We start from the raw sequence: 21,893 nt of genomic DNA, 5'->3' as shown, positions 1-21,893 counted from the left end.
TTTTATTACTTAGGTATTTTTACTTCTCGCCTACTCTTGGCAATTTTTGGCCTTCCATCTTCTTCAACTCATTCCATTCGACGATTGAAAATTTAGAAAGAGGTGTGTGAGAAGAAAAAAAGATGTGTGGATAGCAATACTCTTATTTAAAAGCTTAGGGTGTAGCAAAATTGCAAGAAATGAGGGTTTAGATGTTTTTTCTTAAACTTCAAAAAAAATATTAGAACTCATGATCGTATAGCCCATAGTTTTTGTGATGACAACAACAACAAAGCTTTTTTCCCACTAAGCGAGGTCGGCTATATGAATCCTAGAATGCCTTTGTACTCGATTTCACAATTTTTGTGAACAATAAAAAAGTAGATTTTTCAAAATCTTTTATGTGCGTTTTTAAGTAAAATGTTTTAAGCTCAGCCATTTTATTTTTGCACTTGATGTATTGCCGTAGTGTCATGAGTTTTAAACTTTTTTCTGGTAAAAGTTGCAGTTTATAATTTATGGGTTTTTAAAGGAGAAGAGATCATCTTCGGATCTTTCTCACAAAGATTATCGAATTAAGTGATTCGGATCTTTGAAATTTATCTAACACTAAAAATTATTATAGATTTTAAGGGGTCAAAATAGATGGATTGTTGGATAAAATTTTAAATATCGGATCACTTAATCCAGAGATCTCGTAGAAGAGATCCGCTTTTTAAAGAAAATGAATAAAAAAAAAAGTCTGCTACTATACATTACAAAATTCCTTAAACCCAAGCGGGTCAGACACTCACCAAAACCTCAACCTCGCGCCAATTCACTCCAAGGCTCAACCTCCCTCCACCTGAATATGCATCAAAACGTCGTCGTCTTGGACAACGGCGGCGGCCTAATCAAAGCCGGCCTCGGCGGCGAGCGCGAACCCTCGGCCATTATACCCAACTGTGTGTACCGCCCGATATCCTCCAAGAAATGGGTCCACCCCTCCCCCACCGAGCCCATGGACCTCACCTCCGCCGCCGTCCGCCGCCCAATCGACCGCGGCTACCTAATAAACCCGGACCTCCAGCGGGAGATCTGGGCTAACCTCTTCTCCTCGCTCCTTCGGGTCAACCCGGCTCAATCCTACCTCCTCCTGACGGAGCCCCTCTTCGCCCTCCCCTCCATCCAACGCGCCACCGACGAGCTCGTCTTCGAGGACTTCAACTTCTCGGCGCTCTACGTCGCGAACTCCCCCTCCCTCGCCCACCTTTGCGAGGCCAGCCGCCGCCAAATCAAGGCGCAGTGCAGCCTCGTCGTCGACTGCGGCTTCTCCTTCACGCACGCCGCCCCGGTCTTCCAGAACTTCACCATCAACTACGCCGCCAAGCGGATCGATTTGGGCGGCAAGGCATTGACCAATTACCTCAAGGAGCTCGTCTCTTACCGCTCCGTCAATGTCATGGACGAAACGTTTCTCATCGACGATGTCAAGGAGAAGCTCTGCTTTGTTTCCATGGACGTTGATCGTGACCTCCAGATTGCAAAGTATGTAGCTTTTCTTAATTTTTTTTGTTAGAATTTCTGAATTTAATTTGATTTTGGTTGTGGGTTTGTTGAAGAGACAAGAATCTCATGTCCCAAAATTGAACAAATATGTAATGAGTGAGTGATTATACCCTTAATGACATCGAGGCCTTTTGTGATAAAATTCCGCCCTTGCTGTGCTAGTTGGTGGTAATGAGTGATTCGACCCATAATGGGGATAATATCAGTGTTATTAGTAGTTGGCCGCTGGTCCGTTTAACTGAAATCTTGACAGGGTTTTTGTTGTTTTGAAATGGGTGTTTAGGAAACATGGGAAGGACAATCTTTTCAGGTGCACTTATGTGTTGCCTGACGGCATTACGCACACAAAGGGGTTTGTTAAGAACCCAGAGGAGGCGAAGAGATACTTGGCTTTGAGAGATGGTGACAAACTTAAAGATGTGGAGAAGAAAATGGATTTGGATCGGATGGAGGTTACAGACAAGTTGGCGGATCGAAAGAAGATTGATTTGAGCAAGAATGTAAATTTTTCTCTCATGTGTTTGAACGAATTGAACAACTGCTTTGTTTGTTTAGTAGTTTTTAGTGTGGTTTGGTGGGTTTCTTGTAGGAATTTGACCTGACAAATGAAAGGTTCCTGGTGCCAGAGATGATCTTCCATCCTGCTGATCTGGGTTTGTTTTCCATTCTTGTTTCTTGTTTCAATTTGGGGTTTTGTTTACTTTTTGATGCATATACATTGTATTATGTGTTGCTGAATCAACGTTATAATCTCCTCTTCGGGTTCATGTTGGTTGGCACTTATTACTACCGGTCAGCTTTCGCAAGTTGTTGGTATTTGTAGAGCATAGCATTGGAAATATGTTCTTTAGCTGTTTCAATACAAGGTGATGGCGTGTGGTATAGTAAAATGGGGATAGTCAGTGTTAATCTTTACTCAGTCCGTTCGGAACTATATGCTTAGTGCGAAGGGAAGTGCTAACTTGGGCCTGTTTTCGCAGGAATGAATCAGGCTGGACTAGCAGAGTGTATTGTTCGAGCTGTCAGTTCCTGCCCACCACATCTACAGCCTGTACTTTATGAAAAGTGACCTTTCAGGCTCTGCATTTTTCTTAAGGAAAATAGAAAAGAATTCATTTTCGATACTTACTAACGTGTCTGAGTTGTGTTGGCAGCATTCTCTTAACAGGTGGAAGCACTCTATTTCATCGACTAGCTGATAGACTGTATGGCACTGGTCACTTTTCCATTTAAATGTGCAAGATCAAAATTCATACGAAAACATTCTTTCAGACTTTTAAGTTTTTATTGATATTTTGCAGAGAGAGGGAGCTGCGGCCTCTTGTTCCTGATGACTATCCAGTGAAGATAACTCCTCAAGAAGAGTAACGTTTCTCCTTCTACCTACTTGCATTTTTTCGACTTGAAAAAAATGATACCACTTGACGTTTTATTAAAATTTTTCATGTTTCTCCAGCCCCATACTAAGCGTTTGGAGGGGAGGATCTATCTTAGCATCAAGTCCGGATTTTGAAGCAGTGTGTGTCACTAAGGCTGAGTACGAGGAGCTTGGATCTGCTCGGTGTCGCAGGAGATTCTTTTAACAAGTGCATTTAATCTTGAAGGGTATGCTATCTGAAGACCATCATCACCTTTCACTGTAATTTACCGTGTCGTTCTGTTTGGTTGAGAAGATTATTAGTGATGGAGTTAAACTATATCACCCGTTTTAAATTTTCTGGACAGCAGCTTTGGCAAGCAAATAGTCCACAAGGGAAAATGCAGCTAATGCGCCTGTCACTTTTTGTTGTCACCATTCACCAGTCACCGCTGAAGAAAAGGAAGTAGAAGCAGGCTTCGCAGCTTCAAGTACTAGCAGTGGCACGCTCGCAACTAACACAAACATTTTTTCCCGACGTCTTTGTTGGTAGAAATCGAGCTGGAAGATTTGAGGTTCGTCCCACTTGCCACGGAAGCCTGCCTACACTATCCAGAGAACCGATTATTGTTGTGGACTGGATTTGCGTATCAGAGGAAGTGTCCAGGAGACGGCGACTCCTTGGCCGTTAGAAGCTGCATCCCGGTGTCTTGTAAATCAAAGTCGTATTTGATCTCAGCTTTCTGTAAGCTTTAATCTAGCGGTCCAAATCAAGGTGAAAAACATATCGTATTAAAGCACACCCACGATTCAAGATTCAAAGCATTTTCGACTATCAGATTGAATAAATTCAAGATATGACAAAAAATTAACAAAGGTGCAGAAGGCAAAATTAGGTGTGTAAATGGCACTATCGTTGACATATTAGCGTATTCCATACGAGCTCCCGCCCCTCAGCATCTTGAAAAAGAAATATTTAATAGTAAAATTCCAAATAGCGTAGCATTCGATCTCTTTTCGTAATGAAGAAATAACATCATTACATACATTTTCTACCAAAAAAATTTCCTATACTTTGAGATTTGTCCTCTGAAAATTTTTCTACGCTTACAACATTTTCGAGTAATATATGATATACTCCTCCCAGTCGATTACTATCCCAAGATATCGATTTTTCGTGTCCTGAATCCCGTAAGAGCATCGTACAATACAAGGGATTTCTTCAACCTGCTTCCAATTTAACCTGACGTCGAACTGTATGCAATGTAAATATGGACAAGTTAAAGGACTCGATTGTAATCAAGTGACTAGGGCCGATCCTTCATTCAGCGAATGGTTGCGAGTCCATGCATAGATGCACCAGTTTCCTTTGGTATTGCCCGTAATATTCGCTGACTGCCATAACGTCTTTGCTCTCGGGGCCTAACCCAGGCAAGTTGAGCAGCTTGTCCTTGATCAAAGAACTAGATTCATCGTCGCAGTTGCCTAAATCAGAGATGAAGTTGGCATGAACTTCTCGGCAAGCAAGGATGAACATAGCGGCCGTGTCAGGTTGTTGGGCCTCACGAAGTGCTGCCAACGCCTCTTGTAGTGCACCAGCTGCAACATACAAAATGAGGGCCCTCCATATGTTGTGTTCAGCGCAAAGGACGTGCGAAGCCCATCTTAGCAACACCCTGGAAGAACATCAATACGCACAACTCAGCTAATATAATGACGAAAATCAGGGGACTAGTAATCGTGCAAGTTAGGCAAAAGGTAAGCCGCAAAGATGGCGATGACCAATGAGTTTACATAAAGTGAAGACACATTATGGATTTGCGATATCAAAAGAAATATACCGGGAAGGCGAAAAATAGCAAGCTAATCAATTAAAGTACACAGATGAAACTGGAGATGACAAAGGAGGCCTCCGAAATGATAAAAAGAAAGCAAATAACCTTGCATAGTCGGATCCTTTTAAATGCGTAGCAGCTAAAGTTGCAGCATCAGTCCAGCACCCAGCATCTTGTAGCTGCATAACAGATGACATAGTAATTAGTACCTAAAAGCGTCGTGTAAACCATTTTTTAGTGCATGATATCAAAAGAAATCTCACAACTTAGTTAACTGGGTTTACAGTAAATTTGCAGAACCTAACCTGAGAACACGCTTCCTGATACCTTCCAACAGCGCAAAGAAGATGAGTACCAGACAACGACCTGTCAGTCCTGACCATGTTGGCGGCAACAACCTAATAATATAAAAGTATTGAAAATCCTGAGACCCTTAAACGACTTTATTCCAGTGATAACATGCATTTGATGCCATGAGTTGATCCAAGTAAGTTAAAACACCTTGACGGCAAGTTCAAGGAGAGACTTTGACACGGCAGAAGAAAGAGCTACAGCACGTAAAGCATTTGCAGAGAAGTAATTGCTCTCCGGAGGAGTGGAAAGCAATAAACTAACCGCAGCTTCTAAGTTGCCAACTGAGACAAGCCTATATCATCAAGAACATAAAGTAAATCAAAAACCTCTGAAATGGAAAATTTTGCTTTCTTTTTGAAGCCTAACGTTTTACATATATAAGTAACTGGGCAATTTGGGTATTTGGCATGTTGCCAGAGACGAAGATGACAGGAAGGATGGAACTTGGCAAAAATTAGGTTTCCTGTACATTTTCTCATGCACATGTGCTTATATGCTTTGAAACATATGGAATTCTACCAAGCAATTAAATATTCACCCAATAGCAACTAAACCAGCCAGCATCAACTCTAACTTAAACATACTCAGCAGTTAGTTTGGCAGTTCTTCTAAGAAATAAGAATGATATGGAATACTCACTCATGTACACGATTCTGAATAGCATCTTCTCCCTCCAACCTCTCATGCCAAGGAATACGTTCACTGGCATTTGCCCACAAATCCTCTGGCTCAAAAGCCAATAACCTGAGCTGACCTTGATTCTGCTAACCATAGAAGTCGATAAATTACAGAGATGTTCAAAGCTTATGCGGAGGAAAAAATCACACAACAGTCAGAATTGAAGAGCACAAGATATAGGAGAGATGTGAGGTAACGTAACGACCTAGCTTAAAAAGTTGTACACAAAACTTGAGAATAATATCATCCAGAAATGTCGCTTACCATTTCATCTTTCTTTTCTGTTCCAGACACTGACTTTCCTTTTGATGTTATCCTACTCAGCATAGATGCATCATCAATCTCTGGAATGGGTGCTGACGCAGGGGTTTTTTGTGGAGACTTATTTACCATCTTATTCATCAAATGGTTAAGAGCACGAGGCAGTTGTAGCCAGAAAAGAGCTTCTGAGAATTCACCAAAAATTGCAGCAGCAAAAGCAAATCTCACAGAAAAACCTTTGTTAACCACCATTGCATATAATTTTGCCCTCTCATCATCCAGTATGCAGCCTGGGGAAATATAACATTTATAATATAAGAGAAAAGAACACAAAATAATACGACACTTAGATATAGCTCCGCATGAGTAGAAACATCACAAGAAAGACAGAGGACCCACCTTCTTTACGATAAGGTTCTAAGACTTTAAGCAGCAATTCTGGTACCACAGGGTCACCAATAGGTGGTAAATCGATCATGTAACTTCGAAGATCCTCATTGGACTTGGGAGTTCCTGGAATTTTGTGAGGCCTCTTATCTAAAGTCGTACTGCAAGTATTAAACCAAGAGGGCTCGACACCCAATTGTAAGATCACTCTTAATGCCTGTAACAAAGAAATCAATAAATTCCAGTTGGTCAAAACTGAATCTCTACTATCTTCTGTTAACAATAAAACATAAAACATAAAGCAGGCTATGTGGTTATTGATTCAGAACCACACTCAACTTTTCCAGTACATTCTGCTATTTTCAGTATACAATTTGGTTAGGAACTCTCTTCTAACAAGAAGTAGGTCCATAAGGTTGCAGATTAGCATATAAGAACGAACATAAAACTCCAGTTGTCAAAGGGCACGATTGACTAATAATCAACAGAACTGGAATACATAAGATATTGCTATCCTGAAATAAAATAGAAGGAAAATGGAAATTAAAAATCATTGTTACCAGGGCATGTGGTGTTGGAAGCAGTATAGGAGAGCATAGAGGCATAGGACGGAACCTCTCTTTTATAGATCTGGGCTGGTGGGTATGACCAAGTTTTTTGTCAATTCTGCATAAGAGTAAGATTGTTAAAGCACAGAACTGACGACTCCCATACAGGCCATCCGCATTCCCCCCTCCCCAATACTTAAATAACCTGAGATATAAGGAAATTCCTCAACAAAGTTTGAAACATACATATTAATCTCAACAAGGCGAAAGCTACTATCAGCTCCAGCTATGCACAATAACAGTGGATCACTTTTGTCAGTCCGCAAAGGCAACCAATCAAGTTCCAACACAAGGGTTCCAGGAAATTGAGGCTGTAGAAGAGAATTGGCTAATGGGTCCGGAGAATCCTGCAATTAGAAAACATGTAGAGAGTTATGGAAAAATGATAGGAAAGGTCATCTAGACAAACCATATAAATATTTCTTTTATACTTACAAGGTCAAATACTGAAAATGTATTGTCATAGAATAGTACAGCAACGCGCCCCCTACTGCGGTCTCCAGGCACAACAGGTGAGAATTTAATTCGCCGGATACCTTCTCTATGAGTGTTAAACGAAGAAGAATGTCCAGTAGTTACATCCCACCAGCGAATATTTCCTGATCTGTCCCCCATAACCTGAAAATAATTTACAGAAAATATTGAAACAATCTGATATAAAATACCAATTGGATGAAAAGAATACAAAATTTTTGATACATACTACATGAGGCAACCGGTAGGCCATGGCAGTAATTAGTCCATCCGATGAGACAAATGAAGAAGAAGGCCATTTCGGTCTAGAAACAAGCAACAAAGAACCACAATGAGAAAAACTTATTGACATGAAATAATAGTTCATACGAGGGTGAATGCTAAGATTGAAAGTAGAAATACACCTGAAGTCACGGATCCTTCTCCCATGAACCTCAAAAACACCAAGAGCACCATTTGCTAGTGCAAATGCAAAGCTTTCAGAAGTGTCATCTTGAGATCCATCCGAGCTCTCTGCATTTCAGGGAAGAAGAAACTTTATTTTTGTTTAATTATACAATCCAATAATACAGAAGTAACTCATATAGACCAAAAACCAGTATACATATTATAGAAGCTTATCAAGTAAATAAGCTCACTGGAATCAGATGATGCCTTTGTTGGAGAGGATGTCCCATCTGATGCCACAGATGTGTGATCTTTGGGGGATGATGATGATTGCTTAGCAGGTCCATTTTGAGCAGGTCGGGGAACTGCTGGGAGGGTCCATTCCAAAACCGTAAATGGAAGAGCTAATGATCTAAGCTACACGAGACACAGACCGTAATAAATACCAAGATGAGGAATCAAAATCTTAACCTCTCCACTGCGAAAAGTTGTGAAATGCATAAAATAAGAAAAGGCATGCTTTCGTAGTAGTTTGAGCTTTGAAAATTGTGAGGTTTCTGTTAAATGTAGTTGAAACAATCATTTTCTGGAAAATATGTCAAGTTGGAATGTAAAATAACCAAAGAAAATAGCAAACTTACCATTATAGGACTCTTTGTCATTGCCCAAACCTCTACTGGTGCATCACGAAGCAAAATAAGAAGGTACCTGCCATTTTGTCAACAGCATAAGCAAAATGTTACATTGTGTAGCTCAGGAAGCTATGAAGAATAACAGCTGATGTATGAAAGCAGGGGGAAGCAAAAAACACTAAGTTAGAGACATGTGATCAAAATAGTCCAATTTACCATATTGAGCCAAGAAGCAAAAACATTTTATTAAATTAATATCTAAAATACACGACGAAGTATAGTCAAAAGTGAACACTTCTAGTTTCTTTTCAGCTAAGTATCATTAAAATTTGATAAAACCAAAAACATGACACAGAACAGAATATATAGGACTTAACTAATAACCATAAATAAAGACAAGAATCTGGGTCTGAAGTCAACCTCCCAGAGGATGAGGCTCTTAATGCTCTTATGGGTGCACGTTCAGGCTTTTGCAAAACCCGGAATTGTCTATTTAGGCCACTTCTAGCACAGGTCACAATGAGCCTGTTGATGAAACCTCCAGATTTTTCACTCACCTAAATATATAAAAAAAAAAAAAAAAAAAAAAGTCATGCTACATATAATGATCAACACACATTGATAATTATTTATAAATAGAAAAAAAAGAGGAAAAAATACCAATCAAGGATAATGCTGAGCATAAAAGCACTAAGTAGTAGATGCATCAAACAATTAATGTGATGTTTGAATTCATCGCAACGTACCTGACTGTATGAAAATGAAACCAGTCTGGAATTTCCAAGCCATCGTAATCCCCTAACAGTACCATTATGAACAGAAAAACTTGCAGCGACAGCATTGGCAGAAACATCAACAACATCAACTGTCCCACTTTGAGTTCCCAAAGCAACCAATGGAACAGCTACAACAGGATAGTTCCCCCCACCTTCATACATAATCAACTTACATGGTATCATAATTTCTCCGAATTGATGCTAACTCAAAATATAAAATCAACATATACAGTAGATTAGTGACAAGATTAACTAACGGCCCAAAGTAGCTGTTGAAGAAGGTGAAGGTACAGCTAGCATAGTCACTGCTGAAGAAAGAAGCTGAAGCTGTCCAACTAAGCTAATCTGCATCAGTAAGTTGGCTTTGTAAGCATGCAGGCATGTAGTTTCAAATCTGCAATATCGGGGATTGGTTGCAAACTTATATATCGTTTTGAATGAACTGAATTTACAGATAGATATGACAGAAAGTACACAAAACAAAACCAGCTGTGTTCTGAACTATATGCAACAATAAAAAACATATGTTATAGCGCCTGTGTACATGTACGGGTGGGCACGTGTGTCGTTTTGGGTTATCTAAACAAAGTTGTGTACCAATTAATACATAGATATATTTAATAAGACGGGGAGTGGGAATTACATCTACTGATCCAAGTCACATCCATTGTTCAAGTTATACTATATTCTCCAGCCAGAAAACCATCCAGTTAAAGCCATTAACCATGAAAAAATAAAAGTTGGAAGAAACTACAAATGAACCTTTAGTGATAAGTCTGTATGGCTGACAATAGAATTTGAAGGTCGGCTTCTATCACCACTGATCTTTTCTATTTGTTTACCGGCTTCCATGTCAAGTCCTCCGGTAGAAGAAACTATAATGTTTGTATTTGTCCCAGGAACTGGCACTTCACTGATACCCAAGTTTGTGTCATCCTTTCGATTATCTTCAAGCCCTTCAGCAGTCAAAAGCCAGTTCCATATTTTTCCATCATCAGAAATTGAGATCAAATGCGTTTTAGAAACAAGAAGAGGTTCATCACAGAAATCAAAAGGATTATCGAAATCCACATCAGGGAAAGGAGAATGAGGCACATCATCAGAGTAAATCTTGCCGACATTCTGGAGGGTCGAATCTGATTGGGAGATGACAAGAGCAAGCAACGAAGGAGAAGGGACAGATGTACCAATTGACGGCATCAGCTCTTCCATTGAACACATTATGTGTACCTGCTCTCCTCTGCACACATATACAATATGCATAATAAGTATAATACATTACTACATTTCGGTTTTTTGATCTAAACACTTCATAAACTTTGCCCGAAAATGGTTCAAATGCCTATAGATTCCAATACAATTTCACATTCTACATCCTACATTTGATCAATGGAAATTGAAAAGGCTACAATCAATCGAATTTCAAAAGACTCACTCTTTTCGGCGCCAAGTACTGAGCTTCCCGTCAAGATGAGCGCAGTAGAGGAACTCGTGATTCGGATCCGGAAGCACATCGAGAAGCTTGCCGCAGCCGCGAGGCAATGTGGCAGAGAAAAGCGGCGTCTCATACTGCAAATCGAACACCACCAGCTCCCTCGGGAACGAGACGAAAAGAATGTGCCGCCACTGTGGCGAGAATGCGAACCTCACGGCGTAGATCGGGAACGCCGCCGAGGCCGACGACGAGTTCCCGGAGACTCCACCGGCCAAGTCCCTCTCCAGCTTCAGCAACTCGGTGGAGTCGGTCCGAATCTGAAGCTCCTTGATGACGACATCGGATTCTGTCTCGCCTAACACGGTGACAGAGAGCAGGAATCCTTTGAGCCCGACGACACAGAAATGGCGCGAATCGAAGGGGTCACGGCGGATGCAGGAGAGAATTTCAGGCGCCGCGTCGTATTTCCAGAAGCATCGGCCGGTGGAGCTGTTGTAGAGGGAGAGGGAGGAGAATCCGGAGATGGAGGCGAGGAGGTAGGAGTCGGGTCGGGCCTGGACCCACGCGAGGTCCTGGATAGCGAGTTTGGAGGGGGAGGAGTCGGTATCGAACCAGAGGACGGGAGACTTGAGGCGGAGGTCGAGGAGGGCGATGCGGCCCTGGCGATCGCCGGCGGCGAGGAGGAGGTGGGAGCTGGAAGGCTCGGTGGAGAGGAGGTCGCGGCGGAGAGGGAGCGGGGTCCAGCGGACGGAGGTGACGAAAGGCGAGAGAGACGATGACGTGGAGGAGGATTGGGTGGGAGGTGGCATAGGGATGCTGACAACGAGCTGCATTGAGCGGGCGTCGAGGACGGAGATGGAGCTGCCGGAGGGGAATGCGAGGAGGCCGGAGAGGCTGAGGTCGGCGGATCCGAAGTTGTTGCGGCTGGGCGGGCCCGGCAGCATGCAGTCCCAACAGTCCTGGACTGTGGACGCCGTCGAACCTCCAGGGCTCGACATTGTTGCGTTGTGTCGGACTTTCTTCGTCTACCGCTGCGACTTCAAGTATATCGACATTTCGGACACACAGCGAGAACAACGTTCGGTGTTTTCACTTTTCATCTTTATTTTTTATTTATAAATATATATATATATTGTAAATGTTAGTAAATTAAATAATTAATTGTTTAGAGAAAAAAAGGGGATTGAATCTGTCTATAGACATAATGTTTTCTGTAAATGCTGTAAAGCATCGTCTACATATTATTTGTTAAAATTATAGTTAATGTAAGGTTTCTTTTTAATTCTTCTTCATTTCTTAAAGTAATTTTCTCCTTCATTAAATTTTTTATAAAATGTAGTTATTTAAAGAATTATTATTGACATTCTAAATTTTTATATTTAAAATATATATTTATGAAGAATGCATACTTATAGTGCTAATAATATTTTTTTTATTTACTTTATTACTATAATTTAATTAAAGAAAAATTAATGAAAAAACTTGAAAACTTTGAGTTTTAACGATAAAGACAAAATAAAGGGTAAAGTGAATAGTAACAATATTGATTTTTGGGTAAGGTACAAAAAACTACCTCAACTATTGGGGTCACGGTAGTTTCATACCTCCGTCAATTTTTCTGTTAAGTGCTGACTGTGGCAAGAGAAGGTAACCACTCACTAATCCAGCTGAATTAAAAAATAATTAAATATATTTTTAATAATTAAATATTAAAAAATTAAGAATAAAAAAACAAAAAAAAATTCCTAGGGTGCGGCATCCCCTTTCCTTCACCCGCACCATTTTCAATTTTTTTTGTTCTTCTCTCTCCTCCTTCTTCTTCTTCTCCTGGGCCGAAACTGGATTTGTCACTTTTTTTTTTTTTTTTTCGTTCTTCTTCTCTCTCCTTCTTCTTCTTCTTCTTGGGCCAAAACTGGGTATGGATTTTTTTTTTCCTGGGTTGCAGGTAGAGGGAAAAGGGGACGAAGATGAAGATGGGGAGGAGACAGAAAGGGTTCTTCTTCTTCTTGGGCCAAAACTGGGTTCGAAATTTTATTTATTTATTTTTTTTTGTTTCTGAGTTGCAGGTAAAGGGAAAAGGGGAAGAAGATGAAGATGGGGGAGGAGAGATGAGTGCGCGTTGGATTGGTGGGGGGGGGGATGAATTGGGTTGGGTTGGGGTTTTATGTTTTTTTTTTGTTTTTCTTTTCTCCTTTTTCTTCTGCTTCTTCCGCAGGAGGCGATGTTTTAATTTTTTTCTTCTTCTTCTTCCTTCTTCTGGGTTGCAGTTTGGGTTTTTTCTTTTTCCTCCTCCTCTTCTTCCTCTTCGCCTCCTCCTTCTTCTTCTTCCACGGGCGGGGCGGGAGGGGGGGTTGAGTTGATGGGTTTTCTTCTTCCTCTTCCTCATTCTCCTTCTTCTTCTCCTTCTTCTTCTTCTTCTTCTTCTTCCTTCTTCTAGGTTTTTTTTTTTTTTTTCTGGGTTGCAATTTCCATTTTTTTTTCCTCCTCTCTCTCTCCTTCTTCTTCTTCGATTCTTCCTCTTTCTCCTGGGGGGGGGGGTGTTGGGGGGTTGGGTTTTCAAATTTTTTTTTCTTTTTTTTTTTTTTTGTGTTAAAGATTAAGCAGGAAGAAGATGAAGTTCTTCTTCTTCGATTCTTCCTCTTTCTCCTGGGGGGGGTGTTGGGGGGTTGGGTTTTCAAATTTTTTTTTTTTTTTTTTGTGTTAAAGATTAAGCAGGAAGAAGATGAAGATGGGGAAGAGAGAGGGGGGAAGGGACGACCAAGGGTTTTTTTTTTATACTTTTATTTATTATTTTAATATTTAAAAAATATTAATATATTTTTTTTAGTTGAGGTATGAAAGTGTCGTGACACCAATAGTTGAGGTATGATATTGTAAATTTTAGGTATAAAAGTGTCGTGACACTAATAGTTGATGTAGTTTTTTGTACTTTACCCTTGATTTTTTAGTGTAAAAAAATGATTTTTCGTTAAAGTGAACAGTACCAAAAGCTTTTCGTTAAAGTTTCCTTTAATTAATGCTAGTTAAAATTTGGAATAGTATAAATTGTATAATATTTGTTTATGTTCAGGCACTCTTACAAAGAAACGACCTTATTCTATTCAGCCTCAAGCATTACACTTCGAGTTGAATTATGAAATAATATGCGCTTACTTTCCCAGTGATGGAGGAAGTTTTTGGCATGGACGCTCATATAGTATGGTTATCCGACCAAAGATTTAGCGAGTGAGACTAAAAGAGGGGTCGATGGGGCGGAACGAATGCGCTTAAATAATTTTTATGTTTTGATCGAACGAGTGATGTGATTCATCCGGACAGAATTTCTCCAAACGTTGGGCTTAATGGCATGGTGATGCATAAGAGAGTCGTCGAAGTTAAGGGTCTAATCCATAACAATGGTCCAATTGAATATGATTCAATAATCCAATGGGCCTGTTCTGTTGAAAAGGACATGAAAACAATGTTCATTGAATCGAATTGAGATTTTATTTGAATCTTTGTGTCTGGAAGGGAATGATTCGAAGATTCGGATCATTTATTTTAAATTCTACAGTCCCTATTAGCCCATCTATTCGTCCACTTCATACAAATTAAAGGTTTAGATCTCTCTCCTTCGTTTGAACGATTTGAATTTCTTGATTTGTCAATTCTTGAAAGCGAGGAATTCCATTGAATCAACATTTATGGCGACCAACTCATACTGTAGCTTTCTCGGTGGGCCATGGCAAAATTAAAATACAATGTTGAAATTTTGAATACGTTTGGTACGTAAAAACAAAAACAAAAAAAACAAAGAAACGTTTGGAAGCTTTCCTTTTCACCTGCATGACAAAGATTAAATTAAGGTTTATAAACATTGTGGTCCGGACATTTCACTAATAATTTTGGTAGGGTTGTACGGACAAGTATTCTTTTCGGATTTTCTTTGTGAGGATCCAGATATCAATTAATTGTGTTCGTTCATCATACATCGTGCGATCAATTTTTGTTAGGTACTATTTATATTCAATTTTAAATTAAAATTTTAAAATGATTTCTAACTGCACGATATACGATGAACGGACACAATTGATTGATCATTTGGATCCTCACAAAGAGGATCCTATTCCGAGTTGTACGATTAGGGTAACTATAACAATGAATATGGAGTCGAATGGTATTGTATTTAACTAATTATTCTGAAAAGGTTGTCACAAGTACAACTCTTATAACCAACAGGATCTCCAGATTCTTTTGGTGAGAATTCTAGGAATCTGTAAATCGTGTATGTTCATTGTACATTGTGCCGTCAATTATTGTTAGGTATTGTTTGTATTTAACTTTAAATAAAAATATTTAAAATGATTTATGACTACACGATGTATAATAAATATATATGATTTACGAATTCCGGGAATCCTCACAAAGAGGATCCGGATTCTTCTTCTAATGAATAAGATTAGAACAAAGTTGGATGAAACTAAAACATGGGTTCTGTGCTTTTGTGAGTGAGAATAATGTCGTATAAATAATGTGGTTGAACAACCTTGTTCAAGTTTATTTTTTAAATTGAGATGAATGTAAGTCCCACGTTGAAAACTTGATAGAACTCCACGCTTGCTGGATTTTGGAAGTGGTTAAGTCAGAGACAGTTTTGATATGATTAGTAGTGAGTCATGAATCAAACTTTGAAATGTTGATTTATTTTAGTCAATGATACTCATAATATCTATGCATCATGATGTATGTTCTTTACAAAATTAAAGGCTAACTATCAACACTCTTGATATTGTTTCGATAACATGTTGGTATTATGAGACAAAGGTCAGGTGTAGATCTATCATGCAATATAAGCTCTAGAGAAAGGCAACCGACCAAAAAACTAATATGAAAAGAAACACGTGTAGTTGTACTTGAAAGTTAGTTGGCAAGTGGGACTGCTCAGAAATTGGAGGGACTGGGTATACAAGGCAGAAGTAGAAGGGTTCCAAGCCTCATGGCCTACTACAACTACCTGCCTATGCTTTGAGAGGTCCTTTTGCTTTGTAAAGGTATTTAGAGTGTACAGCCATTTTCATAAGAGGGCGACACATGATAGCTTTGTAAGTGTGGTTTCATGGCAGTGTTAACTAGACCACTCACGGCAGTGCTCACTAGACCACTCACAACCGATCAACAGGAAAAAGGCTGCTAAACGACACTACGCTCAAAATTTTCGTAGGTTTTGGTGTATTCTAGATTATCGAATTTTTGTTGAAAGTATTAATTAAACATCGGAGAAATGAGGGATCTTGTATGTACTTCTAAGTAGTTAAGCTGCTCCTCATATTACCAATTGATTTTACGGTGGAAGCCTAACTCTTTTCGTGGTACAAGAGCAGATTGTCTCGCATGTGAAGCTCAACTGCCACACGTGCTCCTTGTCACCCGATTTGTATTGTCCACGTGCTAGGCTTGAAAATTCGACACAAGTGAGGGGTCGTGCTAAGAGTATCAATCCCATATCGGGAGAAAAAAGAACCCTGCGTATGCTTATCAGTAGTTGGGCTACTTCGCATATTGCTAATTTGTCTTATGGTGAAACCTCAATTTTCTTCACTATTGGCCTTTAGATAATCCCTAACTAAAAATCTAACAACCTAAAACTTCAGTATACAAAATACACCGGAACATACTAAATAACCCACTTTGCTTTGTACTATGTAACTGCACATATATATAAGGTATTCCCTTTATTTATGAGTTCCATTAAAATGGTGGGTAAGGAGTATTTAGTTCCAACATGCTTTCATATTTCTGCAGGTATTCATAAATATAAATTTATGATAGTACTCAAAAATGGGAGGATGCACCCACTATGACAGTCTAATTAGCTGCCATTGGATGCGTCAACCACGTAATGGTTGTCCATGTCAATACTTCCATCTACCTGTCATGCCGGGCAAAGGTGAACTCAACTACGAGGAGCGGAATTTTCGTAGGATTGTCTGGATAGAGATTACATTATGTCTCGTAACTAAGACATTATCGTAATGGCACCGCCAATGTCACTTAGTACCTACATATTACCGACTAATTAGCATTTTAAACACTGTGTAGTGCCTACCTTAGATTGAGTTTTTGTTTATCTCATTTTCACTTTTTGAATAGGTGGCAAGCTTTTGTAATGCGACGGTGTCATGAGAATTGTATTTTGGTTACAAGACTATGACTCTCACTCTTCCCTTAAAGAGAGACCAACTCTTTACACAGGACATGGCCGTTGTTTAGGTTGGATGAGACCCAAATATAGCCTTATGTTTTTATGATAGACACTCGGAAACTACCCAAAATCTTCTCCAACTATACAATTAAATTTTAAGTTACTTGTGCTCCCTAGTTCATTAAAAGAGTAATTCATATTCGTCAAAAAGTGTCATAAAGCTACCAACGAGGGTTAGTTGAATTGGTAATGATTGTTCTCTTCGCTAGAGTAAAGTCTCGTTGTTGTCAATCCCTCTTGATGGACGATTTGTAAAAGTTAAAAAGGGGCTAACATCCCTCTGTAAGACTGTAAGTCTTCAAAAAAACTTGTAGTATGTCCTGACCCTTGAATAGAGTAGCATCCCCCTAACTTTTTTTAACTAAAAAATGTGTCATAAAGCTTATGGAATCTAAAACCTAGTATTTATCTTTACATTCGAGATTCTGAACGATGATAATTAGTGCAACTATTTGCACACCTACATTGAGATTTGAGAAGGGGAAAAAGCCATGTTATGTGACAAATCTCTTAAGTATGATGTCCATTTCTCCTTGCTACCACAAGGTTAAAGATAGGTGTCAATTTTCCCTTCGAGTTTGTGTCTGCCCATGCTGGGCCAATTGCTGAATGATGTAGGGAGGGACACAATTTTACAGGCACAATTTGATGCCCACGCACAACGGGCCAAGGCACAATAACTCTCTCTCTCTCTCTCTCTCTCTCTCTCTCTCCTGTCTCTCTCTCCACTTCCTTCTTTCCCGAAGAGGGTGACCCCCTACACACCCCAAAGGAAAAGATTGAACATCAAAACTATGGTAAACCCTCTAAATTATTGGGGGAAGACAAAAGCAGGGGAAAGCGACCCTTCCTCTTTCCCCATGTACCACCCAGCAAAAAACTGTCCCGCCCCATTACACAATCCAGAGGGAAAGAGAGATTAAAGCACAACTAACCCATCACTCCACTACATGTAGGTTCTACCGTTCTTGAGTCCCGGGACTAATTTATCCTCCCTCCAAAACCCACTATTTCTCTTCCTCCTTGGGATTATTGCCCTGCTGCTGCTCTGCCGTGATGCCTAGGCCGGGGCCGAGGCCGTATGAGTGTGTCCGGCGAGCTTGGCATAGCGATAGGCACCAACCCATGAGAGGTTCCATCATTCAGCAGATTTTCAGGTACTGGGTCCTCTTTGTTTCCATGGATTTCTTGGTAAAGGTGTCTGCTTTTTCACATTTTGCTGACCGCCCACCACCTGTTTGATTAGGGTCGTCAATGAGGTTCACAGCTCCGTCACGAAGAAGAACAAGGAATGGCAAGAGAAGCTGCCTTTGGTGGTTTTAAGAGCAGAGGAAATTATGTATTCCAAAGCCAATTCTGAGGTTTTTCTCGTTTCCCTTTCGGTTTTTCATTCGCTCTTTTTGGTTGTTCCGTCGGTCATTTTTTGCTTTGTTTTGTTGAAGGCTGAGTACATGAATCTCGACACGCTATGGGACAGAGCAAATGACGCGGTTAACACGATTATCCGGCGAGATGAGGGCTCTGAAACCGGGGAGCTTCTGCCGCCGTGTGTCGAAGGTAACATTGTACTGATTTCTTTGCAGTCTGTTGAATTGAACTGTGAAATTATGCTACTGGGTTGTTCTCATTTTCAATGTATATTAGCTCATTGCTCAAGCTTAGTTTAGTTCGTAAGAAGATATTATTGTGCAGAATGAATACACTAGAGGTGTGATTTGTATGTGTGTTTTGGTTCCTCCTCTTTATGTTGTTCAGCTGCCCTTAATCTGGGTTGCACTCCAGTAAGAGCTTCGAGAAGCCAACGCCACAGTAATCCGAGGAGTTACCTCACTCCAAGAGCTCAAGACCCCGCTTCTACCCCTGCTAGGGTTTTGGATGAAAATGCAGATGAACGGCGCCCTCAGTTTTCTCCGCATCACTCTAGCAATCAATTGAACTTTGCAAAAGCCTTGAATGTGAGTTCTGTGCATTTGGTCCCAGAATCTTACGGCCGCATCAAAAGTACTAACCTCACTAGTCCTCTGAATTACCCTTTTGCACTTGAGAATGTTCCTGCTGGCCATAACCAGTTAGCAACACTGTCAACCAGCAATCCCTTGAACTCGGGTTCAGTATATCCATTATATTATGGAACTCACCATCAACCCCAAAAGCTCCAGGTCGGTCATCAGGCTTCAAAAAATACACATTCTATGACTATACATGTTGGTACTCCAATTGTTACATCAGTTGTGGAGCCTATAAAGCAGAACCTTTTCTCCTCTCAAGGTGCTGAAAATGTGTCACACAGATTCACACAAGAAGTCATGGACACCCAGGAGAAGCCACGAGAAACGGAATGTGATTTATCGTTGACGCTGGGTCCTGCTCTCCACCCATGTACTCAAAGAAGCTTGGCCAGTGAAATGGAAGATTTTGGTTCAATAAATTCTCAAGAGTGGGGAAAGTTAAATGATTTTTCTTCACTGAGAAGTAAGGAAATCTGTTTCTTTCCCACAAAGACTGCTTATGATCGCTTTGAGTCCACTTCCAGTATGTGGAATTCAGAGAGCGGTCGGAGTTCTGAGGCAACTATAAGGAAGCGCAAGGCACCTTTTAGTACCAATGAGGAAGATAGACAATTTTGCTGGCAACCAGATGTCATTCCCAACAGGTTTACTGGTCGAACTACAGGGCCTGGTTTGTAGACTCTTTCCCTACTGTAGTATATATGCTTCAAAATCCAAGATGCCAATATATTGTTGAATCCTATTATGAGAGGCTCTCTTCTTATGCAGCTCTGATTGCGAAATTTCTCTAGTTGATTTTAGTTGCTAGTTGCATTAGTGGAAAGATGTGAGTTGTAAATGAAACTTGAGTTGGATTCATATCGTAGAACAATGTCCTGGTATCATAACTAAAGCTTGAAACATCGAACTTCCAGATCATTAATACTGCATTGCTTAGACTTATAGTTGAGCGAAAATTCCAGAAAAAAGTGTTGTGGGTTGAGGGTATGAGAGCTATATGGGACCGTGTAAAGATGGAAGTAAAAAGAAGCTTCATTTTTGCAGGACTGTGCTGTGATAAATTGTACTCCTCTTTGAAAAATTGGCATAACGGTCTGGGGCAGTCCACACGGATGGCTTCTTTCCATCAACTTCTTTACCGCAGAACCCTAGAAAATTATGTCTTAGGTAACTTATTGTGCATTGTTTGATTCAGATATTAGGTTAGCCGTTCTTATAAGCTTAGATGTTGAGTAATGAGATTCAGTGCTTATCCGGCTCCATTGTGTTATCGATTTCAAGAGAAATTCTTTGCCGTTTTGCTTCGTGTATGATTTTGTCGTAGATTTGCCTGATCACTAGCTGAACTCTTTGAAGGGTCTGTAAAGAAGCACTTTTTCCGGCTGGAACGATGTGTAGGGGGTTCTTTTGATACAATGTCGAATCTTCTTAATTACGAGAGAACATTCTTTTTATGTAGCTACGATGTGCTAGTGTATTGGTGCTTCGAGTGTTAGTGTTGTACTGGAGCGTAATGTACCATTCCGATGATATTGTAATGTACTACTCCGACGATTTGAAAAAAAACTGCTTGTACACACACCTATTGAAGAAAAATTTGAGTCAATTGTAACAAAACTCAAGGTTGAAACTTGGTCGAACTAACTGATGGTCGGAACTTTGTTCGAACGATTACACAGTACAAGTGGAAAGAATGAGAATTCACATGTAAGTGGGGAAAGAAATTATTAAAAACCAAAACAAAAAGAAGAAAGAATTGACATATTTGGAGATCGCGACGTCAATTAAAGAGCCAATTCTCAGAGAGGAAGCACCGGAGGCTGGTGGTGGCGGTGGAGCGGAAGCAGGGGGAGAGTAGGGAAATCCGACGGTGAGAGTGACCTTTTGGCCCCGCTCGTAGTTATCACCAACGGAAGAGATGAAATAGCTTATAAAAACTACATAATAAATGAACATTTATTGTAATATAGCTTATTTTATAAATAAAATAGAGGATTAGACGATATTAATTTCTTGGAAACGACTGCTAAGCTTAAGCGACTAAGGAAATTACTGCTACAAGTATGGGGATGAGCCCAACGAAAGTACGAAGAGTAGTGGTAGTGAAAGATGAAGCGTGGGAGGATGGTGGTGGAGGAGCTAACAGAGAGGAGGTGGTGGTTGGTGATCCAACGGTGATGCTGACCTTTTGGCCTTGCTCGCGGTGGTCACCAACGGTGCAGATGAAGAAGCGAGAACCGGTAGAATTGAGTTCCGTCCTTACTCCTGGTCCCAGTACGATCCCAGGGTCACCGCAGCTATCATATTCTTCTTTTGTTGCTATTTCCCCCACGTTTCAGTCCAATTCAACACTGCAATGCCAAAAATTCACAACAATAAGTTAACAACAAAGATATATACATATTCATGAACTCGGACGCAAGAGTTGGAAACATGCAACTGTCCTAACTTACGTCTACTTAGGCTAACAACAAAGATATATAAATACTCATATGAACTTGGACACAAGGGCCGGGAACAATTAATGCCCTCCCGTTAGCTGACCTAACTCACATCTAGTTGTTACTGGAAAATGGAAAGCGCACTTACCAACTGTATCTCCTATTTGGAATGTCTTTGAGGCAGCGCAGTCGGAGTAAAAGGAGGTGTATAAGGGCAAGCCACCGCCATACTCACCAACCAAGCCATCATCATATTAATTTCTCTGTGGCTGCCCATTTCCGTACGCCTGGTGAATATTTTGATCGGCCTACGTGTTTTTCGGTGATCTGCAAGTACTTTTTCTTGGATCGACGTACGTGTTTTTCTTTTTTCGTTTATAAATATGCATGCGTACGATTTATGAAATCAATTTTCTAATAAATTAAGCATATATGTTGTATGTGTGGTGGGAAAACCTTGAAAACTTTGAACAAGTTGAATATAACCCTGC

The 21,893-nt window shown here is 40.2% G+C and overlaps 3 protein-coding genes and 1 long non-coding RNA gene across 9 annotated transcripts in view; 2 read left to right on the top strand and 2 right to left on the bottom strand.

Moving 5' to 3' along the window:
• Positions 1-730: 730 nt before the first annotated feature.
• Positions 731-3,706, top strand: LOC103953921 (actin-related protein 6). Of its 2 annotated transcripts, none has more exons than XM_009365726.3 (8): positions 731-1,506; positions 1,811-2,027; positions 2,117-2,180; positions 2,508-2,592; positions 2,682-2,732; positions 2,829-2,891; positions 2,984-3,132; positions 3,253-3,706. In XM_009365726.3, exons 1-7 carry the CDS (start codon positions 830-832, stop codon positions 3,108-3,110), a joined length of 1,284 nt encoding a protein of 427 aa, XP_009364001.2. In that variant the 5' UTR covers positions 731-829; the 3' UTR covers positions 3,111-3,132; positions 3,253-3,706. The 2 variants fall into 2 exon arrangements, with proteins under 2 accessions (XP_009364001.2, XP_009364000.2); XM_009365725.3 differs by having other exon boundaries at positions 732-1,506; positions 3,256-3,706.
• Positions 3,707-3,843: 137 nt separating this feature from the next.
• LOC103953922 (WD repeat-containing protein 11) lies at positions 3,844-11,745 on the bottom strand. Of its 4 annotated transcripts, none has more exons than XM_009365728.3 (19): positions 10,712-11,745; positions 10,039-10,516; positions 9,534-9,621; positions 9,247-9,428; positions 8,921-9,057; positions 8,510-8,576; positions 8,120-8,285; positions 7,886-7,994; positions 7,711-7,786; positions 7,443-7,625; positions 7,194-7,354; positions 6,960-7,065; positions 6,412-6,616; positions 6,016-6,302; positions 5,713-5,837; positions 5,221-5,365; positions 5,025-5,117; positions 4,825-4,898; positions 3,844-4,560 (listed from the first exon to the last, which is right to left on the bottom strand). In XM_009365728.3, the coding sequence occupies exons 1-19, from the start codon at positions 11,707-11,709 to the stop codon at positions 4,206-4,208; spliced, it is 4,035 nt and encodes a 1,344-aa protein (XP_009364003.2). In that variant the 5' UTR covers positions 11,710-11,745; the 3' UTR covers positions 3,844-4,205. The 4 variants fall into 4 exon arrangements, with proteins under 4 accessions (XP_009364003.2, XP_009364004.2, XP_048423189.1 ...); XM_009365729.3 differs by having other exon boundaries at positions 5,713-5,834; XM_048567232.1 differs by lacking the exon at positions 5,221-5,365 and having other exon boundaries at positions 4,418-4,560.
• A 5,879-nt stretch (positions 11,746-17,624) lies between these two features.
• LOC103953923 lies at positions 17,625-20,578 on the top strand. Of its 2 annotated transcripts, XM_048567357.1 has the most exons (6): positions 17,625-18,109; positions 18,199-18,313; positions 18,395-18,509; positions 18,708-19,631; positions 20,006-20,128; positions 20,318-20,578. In XM_048567357.1, the coding sequence occupies exons 1-6, from the start codon at positions 18,009-18,011 to the stop codon at positions 20,455-20,457; spliced, it is 1,518 nt and encodes a 505-aa protein (XP_048423314.1). In that variant the 5' UTR covers positions 17,625-18,008; the 3' UTR covers positions 20,458-20,578. The 2 variants fall into 2 exon arrangements, with proteins under 2 accessions (XP_048423314.1, XP_048423315.1); XM_048567358.1 differs by lacking the exon at positions 20,006-20,128 and having other exon boundaries at positions 17,628-18,109.
• A 325-nt stretch (positions 20,579-20,903) lies between these two features.
• Positions 20,904-21,893, bottom strand: part of LOC103953924 — a 1,227-nt gene continuing 237 nt past the window's right edge. The window contains exons 1-2 of the long non-coding RNA XR_007251900.1: positions 21,551-21,893; positions 20,904-21,312 (exon numbers count right to left, since the gene is read on the bottom strand). The exon at positions 21,551-21,893 is cut by the window's right edge and continues 237 nt beyond it. This is a non-coding gene — a long non-coding RNA (uncharacterized LOC103953924). The remainder of the gene's footprint in view (positions 21,313-21,550) is intronic.

This window comes from the organism of the source record quoted next, unplaced genomic scaffold, assembly GCF_019419815.1.
Source record: "Pyrus x bretschneideri cultivar Hongxiangsu unplaced genomic scaffold, Pyrus_bretschneideri_v1 Contig44, whole genome shotgun sequence".
Lineage (NCBI taxonomy): Eukaryota > Viridiplantae > Streptophyta > Magnoliopsida > Rosales > Rosaceae > Pyrus > Pyrus x bretschneideri.
This window is presented reverse-complemented; position numbering and strand designations above follow the sequence as displayed.

What these genes read in the sequence shown, in the direction of transcription:
- LOC103953922 (XM_009365728.3), bottom strand. Translation starts at nt 11,709, where the DNA reads ATGTCGAGCCCTGGAGGTTCGACGGCGTCCACAGTCCAGGACTGTTGG. An exon ending in ATACAGACTTATCACTAAAG is followed by an intron (nt 9,622 to 10,038) that starts GTTCATTTGTAG and finishes TTACTGATGCAG; the next exon opens with ATTAGCTTAGTTGGACAGCT. An exon ending in TGACAAAGAGTCCTATAATG is followed by an intron (nt 8,286 to 8,509) that starts GTAAGTTTGCTA and finishes TGTCTCGTGTAG; the next exon opens with CTTAGATCATTAGCTCTTCC.
- LOC103953921 (XM_009365726.3), top strand. Translation starts at nt 830, where the DNA reads ATGCATCAAAACGTCGTCGTCTTGGACAACGGCGGCGGCCTAATCAAA. An exon ending in AGATTGATTTGAGCAAGAAT is followed by an intron (nt 2,028 to 2,116) that starts GTAAATTTTTCT and finishes GGTTTCTTGTAG; the next exon opens with GAATTTGACCTGACAAATGA. An exon ending in CAGCCTGTACTTTATGAAAA is followed by an intron (nt 2,593 to 2,681) that starts GTGACCTTTCAG and finishes TTGTGTTGGCAG; the next exon opens with CATTCTCTTAACAGGTGGAA.
- LOC103953923 (XM_048567357.1), top strand. Translation starts at nt 18,009, where the DNA reads ATGCCTAGGCCGGGGCCGAGGCCGTATGAGTGTGTCCGGCGAGCTTGG. An exon ending in TCTGCCGCCGTGTGTCGAAG is followed by an intron (nt 18,510 to 18,707) that starts GTAACATTGTAC and finishes TATGTTGTTCAG; the next exon opens with CTGCCCTTAATCTGGGTTGC. An exon ending in CCTAGAAAATTATGTCTTAG is followed by an intron (nt 20,129 to 20,317) that starts GTAACTTATTGT and finishes AACTCTTTGAAG; the next exon opens with GGTCTGTAAAGAAGCACTTT.